The sequence below is a fragment of the Pseudopipra pipra genome, chromosome 7, assembly GCF_036250125.1.
Source record: "Pseudopipra pipra isolate bDixPip1 chromosome 7, bDixPip1.hap1, whole genome shotgun sequence".
NCBI classification, from domain to species: Eukaryota; Metazoa; Chordata; class Aves; order Passeriformes; family Pipridae; genus Pseudopipra; species Pseudopipra pipra.
In genome coordinates this window covers 15,911,239-15,920,246 of record NC_087555.1, presented here as the reverse complement: position 1 = coordinate 15,920,246, position 9,008 = coordinate 15,911,239, and the positions used below count along the sequence as shown (strand labels likewise).

The following is a 9,008-nucleotide window of genomic DNA, read 5'->3' as shown; positions in this document are numbered from 1 at the left end:
AATAGGAAAACATCTCTTTAATGGATTTGATATATCAAAGATTTGATGGGCAGGTTGCATACTGGCACAATAAAAATGACTTTTTTTTAAGTATTTCAAATTAAAATTACAGTTACCACTGCCTACGCTGCAGGAACTTACCTACAGTCTAGAAGTACTACATCACCTGGGCATGGGGGAAGCAAAGAACTAGAATTTCATAGTATGGAACTTCTAACACTTTAATTAGCACCACTCAAAGCTTGCATCAGCTGTCTAACTAAGAAGCAGCTGACAGGTCAGGTAAAGCTTTACAGCAAATTTCAGTGCAAAGTTTACAGTTCCTTTTCATAAGATACTTGGAGTCTATGGTTTCATAGCATGTTAAATAATTATGGCTTGATAGATGTACAGTATTAAGATGCTGAGAACATTTACTTCAAAAAAAAGATGAGACTTGTAACGGCTGTGAAATGCATTTTAATATATTATGCCAAATTCTGTAATATGCAAACAACATGCTGGATTACAAACTTAAGTCCTATTATGAATTCATAGACAAGGGTCAGTATTAGCTCTCTGGGGTAGTGGCTTCTGGTTGTCTCAGCTGCTGCTTTTTCAGGCTAACTAGCTTCATCTTCTCTCTAATGTGTTCTGCTGCAGAAGCCATGTCACTTGGGCTCCCAAAGTACTGCTCAGACCTAAAAAAAACCACAAACCACAAAAAGTTTTTAGCAAAAAGTATGACATATGAATATACCCATGAATGGCACTAGAAAACACAAAACAGACAGGAAAAATAGCCATTTTTATCCTCTTGCAATTTAAAAGCCAACTTTAAAGGGCTTTGGAGACTCAGCGATGAGACTTGACATCAAGTCATTGACTTGATGAATTTATTATAAATACTCAATGAGCCTTTTATACCCAAAAGATACTCTCAAAAGAAGGTTGAGAGTGGTGAGACGGGAACAGGTTGCCCAGAGAAGCCGTGGATGCCCCATTCCCAGAAGTGTTCAAGGCCAAATTGGATGGGGCTCTGAGCAACCTGGTCTGGGGGAATGTGTCCCTGCACATAGCAGGGGTTTGGAACTGGGTGATCTTTAATGCCTCTTCCAACCCAAACCATTCTATTATTTGAACAGCAGGGCACTATTCCTTACGTGCAACTAGATACTTCTCAACACTATTTTTTACCTCCCTTCTCTGGCTATCCCCCAAGTCAGTCTAACAATTTTGCATACTGTGACAATCTATGAAATCTGTCTGCACATGAATTCTGAGGCTATAAAATTGCTGCACTATTGAAGGACTCTTCAAATGTTAAGTCAGCCACATGCTGTCAAATTATGCCATCTACCTCTCAAACTGAAAGAACTGTGTAATTCAAATACAACAAAGAATAGCTGAAATGTTAGGGAAACAACTAACCAAGGTGTCAGCAAAGGGAGGATTTGAACAGAACAGGTGTTTCAGAAGAAGAGGAATCAAATCTAGTTAAAGAGTACAGAAGCTGTAAACTTTGGAAATGGTAGTAGGACAAAGAACTTTCAGACAGATGTAAGTTGCTTCAGACAGGCATAAGTGGACAGAAAAGTTAGACTTGTTTGACTAGGGAACTCCAAAGTCAGACTACACAACTGCATATGGGATCACAGTATGGGGAGATGTTTTTCCTGACACAGATTAGAAGCCAAGAGCAGGACAGGGAACAGTGACCTGAACTTCCAAAAAGATACTGATAAAGGTCTGAAGAAGTGAACAGGCTGATGAAAACGCCCCCATGCATTTTATGACATTTTTCATGTTTCTAAATTTATTAAACTATTTCTAATAATGAGTGAACCCTTTGCAAATTGTTTGTTAAATGCTTCAAAAATAGAATCCTTAGGAATGATGAGCAGAGGATCCTGAGATGTAGGAGAGCTAAGATACTATTTTTGAGAAGGTGCTGAAATGACAGAGGGATCAGAAATAATATTCAGGATTCAGTCAGACAGCTAAAATACAGGTGTGTGTATATATACCTATAGCCACAGGAGCTTTGCATTAGGACTAAGTATGGCAAATGCCTTGTTTGTTTTAACTTTAATAGTCTATCTGCAAATTACATGCATTTTAAGAATAAATGAAGAGTTGCTACATTTATCAAGTCCCTAAAATCTGCTATTCAGAAGTTCAACAAACACTTCTTGGTCTGGTTTTAGGTTGGTTTTGTTTGTTTGTTTTTCTTCATAGCTATAAAATGCTCCACTATTTTCAAACATTAAAAGGGCAGTAAAAATCACTACTAGTTCAGGCCTGAGTCCATCTTCAGGGTTAGCACTCCTTACTGAAAGAAACTACACTGCAGAAGAAATATGGTATTTTGGAAATAATATGACAATAAACTTCCATGACCAGCTTCTTGCAGATCAACTTCAGGTAACCCATAACGTGGTTGCCTAATACTATCTCATAAGGTTTCAGCCTCTAATTCAAAACAGTGATTTCAAACCTCTTTCATTGTGGTGTGAGATCCTACACACCCAGAGATTCATTCTATGGCTTGGTAATACTCAGGTAGAAGTTAACTACAAGCTCAGCATAACAATGGACACACCTGTTTCATTAAATACAGAGAACTGAGTTTTATTATGGCTGAGATTCTAAATTCAATTTGCTTTTGTAGCTCAAGACAACCACCAATTTTAAACTAGTATGAATAGTTCTTAAGGGAAGTACTGTTTTGTTTACTGATTGAATCAAATGTAAATTTGTCTTCAATATACTGGTTTAAGACTTAAGATAGATAGAATTGCAAAGAAATAAATCAAAATACCATAATTCTCATCTGGTATCTTTTTTTCAGGGAGAAGAGATTGGGACTGGTCATTCTTCTGTTACTTCTACATACTGTGCTGGTGCAAAAACTGCACAAATCTAATAATCACTCAGTGTGAAAAGGTCACTACTTTAAAAAGGCAGCACACCAGTACTCATTAAAAATTCTTTCCCATCTTTTTATAGAAAGCAGGCAGGTCCAATCTCCAGCTTTCCAAAGACAACACGCCCGCTTTTTCAATTTCAGCAATAAGCCTTCAGGATTCTTCCATATATGAGTCTATTATGAAACTTCACCAAAAACATTATTCAAAAGGCATTAGAAAAAACATTCTGCATACCCATCAGGATAAACTACAGGCACTGTTAGTCTGTCCAACAGTGATTTCCCAACCGCTTCAATTTCATCAAATTGCTCCATTTCATTAAAAGCTTCAGGCTGCTCTGGACATTCCTGCAAAATCTGTTTAAAATAAAAGTAAGAAAATACAGAATAAAGTAAACAAGGGATAGCATGTAGTTTTTTAAGTTCCATTAACTGGCAGAGTGAATGCTTTTTCAGTATCTTCACGATCACATTTACATGAGGTTAAGTGACATACTCATACAATTCAAGAAAAGAAAATATTGATTAAGCTACATTAAGATGATAGTTCAGGGCTACCACTGCTGTGTATTAGAATGTCTCATTATTTCTGAGAGGAACAAAAAGTCTTGCTGGACAATATTCCAGCCACAGATATAAAATGCATAAAAATCATAACCTACATCATTAAACATACCAGACAGCCATATAAAGTGGAAAAAAACATAGTTAATGAAGAGCCCCTTACAAGACATTTCAAAACTAAAATCCTCATCTGGCACAGAACAGGTGGGACTTAAAGAGTCTGAACACAAATCCTTCCTGACGAGATTGTGACCCAATACTAGTACTTAGTACTGTGTTTTCTTCCATTTCTCCCTTTGCCATTTCTTACTTTTTTCCAAAACAACATGGATATTAACAGTGTATTTTCCACACAGACTCAGTAATATGTCCCAGTAGTGCTAGGAGAATTATGTTTTTGAACATGGCTGGTTTTTTTCAGCCATCCATTTACTTTTCTTTAAATTTATGACTACCTAAAACCTGCAATTAACTACTGCAATAATGAAAGAATGCTCATAATATGGATTGAAAGAATCTACTCTTTTAGGAGTTTATGAACCACTGAAATCTAATTTGGTATCAGGTAAAACTTTTTTTAGCTGCCTCTGACAGCATAAATGATATATATTTCTGCTTTTGTGAACATCCATCAACTCCCAATGCCTGTAAAGTCAAAGTATCTTCCATTCATACAAATAAGAAATTAATAAAACCAAGGGGCACATGAATCAACTTGGAATCCATGCTCTCCTTTAATGACAGAATGAATTTATTTTACCATGTGTAAAGTTGGCTTTATTTGCAGTTACATGCAATTTTATTGTCAATATTCGAGACACATACTCTAAACTCCTTTTCTATAATGTATCTCTTCACAGAAAGAACAGTTTCTGGACAAAAAAGGCCCTACCTCTCATGACATACATTAGTGGACGTTGTCTCAAATTCAAGCATTTGAAAACTCTCTACATTTTCCCCTTTAAGTAAACTGTTACTGAGCACCAACTATTCCTCAGCCTCCTCTGTGGCTTCTCGCATCATATGACAGGGCACAGCAGTGAAACGTTGGGTTACAGGAGTTTGAAAGCCATACCAAGGTAGAGGTGTGTTCAAAAGGAAGAAAGCACAACTCAAATCCCTTCAGGTGCAAAATACAAGAGGTAGAAACTAACTGGCAAGAGTTGCCCTCATTTACACTGTGTGTGAAAAGGATACTGCATTCAAAATGCACACACCTTGAAGGGCAATACACCTTTAACTCTCCAAAGAACTTAAAGGACCTGACAACTTTGTATTATGGAAATCAAGAAGTGTTTCTGGCTGTTAAGAATAATGGCCTTAAAGACACAAAGAAATGCTTTATGATCAATATCAGAGCTCCCATTTAAAGAGGGCTGCTGTTCTCTTTTTGTTAAGCAGGCCCCACACCAATATAGGTATGTGAACAACAATGGTATTAAACCTGAAATTAACAGTTAGAAAAGTATGCTTGAATTCATTTCTGCTTTTTTTTTTAATGTAATATTTAGATAGGGTAAAAAAATACACACTGACAACTTCACTTTCCTTAAATTTCGTTTGCTTAAATTTGGGTAAGAAATTTTTCTTCTTAAAAACACAACACTCACCTTTTCAGCACTTGAATGAAATGCAACAGCTGTTTCCAGACGGTGTACTCTTTCTTCAGAAGTCACTGTAAACTGTTTCCACACTCTGTTCAGTCTTGGAAGTGTGTCTCCTGAGGACCTTGAAGTGCACCGCAAGGACTGGCATAGAACAACAGTTGCCTGCAGTAACTGCCTCCCATAATCATAAGTACTCTAAAAATTGGAGAGGATGGGAAAGAAAGTGCATGTAAAAACTCTGCACTTAACAGCAGCTAAATAAAGCAACAGCAGTCAAGTTTATGAAAGCTCTGTCTGCAATTTAGGTCCACAAACTATATTGAACTAACCTGGTCTACTAGAAAATGCTGATGAAGTATGAATAAAATTGTGATGACCAAAGACTGCTTTTACTCTTATTAAAAATAAAATATGCCCTGTTGTCTAGTGTTCACACTGGCAAAAGAACAGAGCTTCCTGAAAATTTCAAATAAATGTTTGGATTTAACACAGGACATTTGATACCTATTGCCAAGATGACTGTTTCACTTGTTTCACTGTCACCACATTTGTAGTAAGCCAGCACCCAGGTGCACTGTGGCAGTTCATTATAACAGCAAACTACCCTCCTGTCATCATCAGCTTTTATTCATCAGTTCCAGTGTAACAGGTGCAATTAGAAAACATCACATCTGTTAATTAACAAGTCCAAATTAGATCTTCCTAAAAGCAGTCAATGACTGAAAAAGCACCTGAAAAAGGCTCAGCTTATCAAAAGTAATTTTAAAGACTGTTTGAAATATGTCTTTCACAAAAGTCAATCAATTTTGCTTGGTCTTTTGCATTGCCTATGTGAAGATTAACTGAGGTACTAAACTTGCAGCATTGCCACTCTGGATAGAACTGCAAAATCTCATTAGGCCTATCACCAATTTCAGCAATCACAATTTTTTCATTAAAGCATTGAGGCAAACCACTAAGACGAGTAACAGCTGTATAATAATTGTCCATACAGATATCAATTCTATTTAGGAGATTATCTGAAACTGTACAGACCCCAAATTGCTAAAAAAAAATAACTCATTTCACCTGTGCAACATCAACAAATTTTCGATGTTTCTCCAGTAAAACTTTTGTTTCTTGAGCATCGTCTCCCAGTCGGATGTGTGTCTTCAGCAGAGCATCCAACAGTTCACTTAACCATTCTACTGCCTTAAAAACAACAGTCAAAAGAATAAAAACTAATAAATTAAAAAGAAATTAGTCCAGAAGGGTGAAGTAACTTCAGTGCTAGTATATGCTTTTGATATAGGAAAAGTTAAATCAGCTATCACAAACTGGTAGATCGTGCATGCAATTACCAAATACGCTATTTGCAGACATTGCTATAAGCCTTTTTTTCACTGACATATTCCCTAAATAAAACTATATTTGAAAGTTACAAAAAAAACCAAAAACCTGTGAAATCATCAGCCCCCATAAATTAAACCAGTGAACTACAAAGACCAGAATGATGAAATTCTGTAGGCACTTTCATACCTGAGCAGCATCCTCTTCACACTTAAATAACTGCACCATCTGAAGCATCTTCAGTCGCCGCACATCCACCATATCCTCACACCTTAAACAGTAGCACAGAAAGACTCACCAACAGATGTATAGCAGACACAATACACTCTGAATTTGACAACATTTTCAGTGAGAAACACTAAGATTTAAGTGCCCATGAAAAGTTGACTAAAGCATTTTTGTGATGCTTAGCTTGGGCAAAATATATAATATCTCACACAACAATAAGAAATATGCAATAAATAGAACAGAGCACTACAAGTCACTGAAATCACGATCCTCAAGATTCCTGATATGGGTAAGCTGCAGACAGTAACACCAGCCATAGCTACAAGATCTTGCAGCAGCACTGCAAGTTCCTTACATCGTTCCACTGGTAAGATCTGCCACATGTGGCTGAGACAGACTTTATCCTACTGAAATTCAGATCAAAGTTGCCTTCACCCTAGCATAATTCTGAATTGTACTGTTTGCTGGGGGCAAAGTTTTCTTGATTAATATGATGAGGACTGTTTAAAAGATAATACATTTTTCCATTTTTATTTTTAGCTTACTAAAGATGGTAATATCTTGCAACATCCTTTGCTATACTTGTCAGGAAGCATTTAAAAAATCTAATTCATATAAAAACTAATCCTAACTATCTAACTAATCCTAACTATCTTATTCTGAATTGAGCATATTTTGTAGTTCTTTCTCCAGTTAGAATTCAAAAAAAGTATTGAAAGTTTTTCTCTTTCCATAGTGAGAGCTAAGCTAATTACATTTAGCAGAATACTTTCCACTTCTATTTCAGAGGCCTACTAAACAGACAGTACAATTCACTCCTGTCCAGTGCAAATGGAATTACTAATGTCAACAACAGTCAGCTTTATAAGCAAATGCAAAAGACTGTATGCATGATTTTTTCCAAACTAATTGCAAACATAAACACTTCCAAAGAACAGTTTGTTAACATGCTTCATTTTGTTACACATCCTGTAATGCTTACAGAAAGAAAATGTGTTGCTCTAATAATGCAGGGCAACACTTTATGGGTTCCAAAAGCATAACTAAGGCAGCAAAATCCCCCTGGAAGTGAACATTATATGTATTTATAAATAACAAGAAACGTGCAATAGAATCTGTAAAAAAAAAGTATTGTAAAAATTACTATTAAATGCTAGTGAGATAGTAGTCGTATTGTACTTTTTTCCTCTTATACAGGCTAAAGAACCTTGTTCAATCACTCACCATCTGAAAGCTGCTTCCTACCTTTGTCTGGAAATTTTATTGACATTTTAGTTCTCTAATTGATTTCCCACAATTCTATATCCCTTCTGAGAATAGGGACCAGAATTGTGTAACACTTAGAAATGGACTACCAATCTACACAGTGATGCAATGACATTTTTCTTTTAGTTTTCTATTCCTTTCCTAAGAATCCTTAGAGTTCTACTTGCTTCTTACAGTATGATTGAACACTAAAGCAATTTCCACAAAAGTCTTCCAGTGTTTACTCTTGAGTTCACAGATGGTTCAGAGTCCATTCCTATGTATATAGTCTTCCCTTCTCCCACGTACATTTCTTTTCTCAGTACTGAATTCCAACTGCCATTTTATTGCACAGTGACACGTCCTCTACAGCTTTTTGCAGTTGGCCCTCTAAACACAAGTGCTGATCAAGTAAATAGGATTCAGAGGACATACTTAAAACAATATTTTCTCTAGGCACTACCAAAACACATGGCTTCTTACACTAAGCTCCCTAATAAAACAATTTATGAGTTGTAGAATTAATTTGCAAAATGAGTAATTTGATGCTCATTAGACCTTGTTGTTCCCTAGAGGCTCCTTTTTGTTCAGCCAAGGCCCTCAAACTTCAGGCACTTTCTATGGACAGCATTACATTGTCTCAGGGGTTCCTGCAGTAATACTGCCAATGCCACCGAATTCTTTCACACTGTTGAGTAGAAAAAAAAGGCAGTACTACAGGCAATCAAGTTCTACTACATCTTTAAGAAAAAATAATCAGTGAAATTTTGGAGGAAGAGGATGATAGCATAATCCATCCTTCTTGCAAATTACACTCTCTCTAGTATTTCTCTCTACTGCAACTTAATCCCCCACTTTATCATTTTCCAAAACTCATAAAAACCAACATTTTGAAAACTGAACTCTGTGCCTCCATTTTGTATGCTGTCCTACCCAACATGATCTCATTTGTCTTCCTATCTTCAGGAATGAAAATATCATGCTCAAAGGACAGAGGTTGTAAAAACGAGGATAAACAAATCTGTGCATTATTAATAGGTAATATTACAGCTATCACCACTACCGTAGTCTTATACTTCCATCTCAAACTGCTAACATATAAAACATACCTCTTGCCTCATTTTCAT

General features: G+C 36.3%; 1 protein-coding gene across 5 annotated transcripts in view; it reads right to left on the bottom strand.

The window, feature by feature from the left end:
- Positions 1–443: 443 nt before the first annotated feature.
- Positions 444–9,008, bottom strand: part of SESTD1 (SEC14 and spectrin domain containing 1) — a 54,408-nt gene continuing 45,843 nt past the window's right edge. For all 5 annotated transcript variants that reach the window (XM_064660718.1, XM_064660722.1, XM_064660720.1 and 2 more), the window contains 5 exons: positions 6,598–6,679; positions 6,148–6,270; positions 5,083–5,274; positions 3,144–3,265; positions 444–680 (listed from right to left, as the gene is read on the bottom strand). In XM_064660718.1, the coding sequence (XP_064516788.1) occupies positions 551–680; positions 3,144–3,265; positions 5,083–5,274; positions 6,148–6,270; positions 6,598–6,679 (649 nt within the window). In that variant the 3' untranslated portion in view covers positions 444–550. The remainder of the gene's footprint in view (positions 681–3,143; positions 3,266–5,082; positions 5,275–6,147; positions 6,271–6,597; positions 6,680–9,008) is intronic.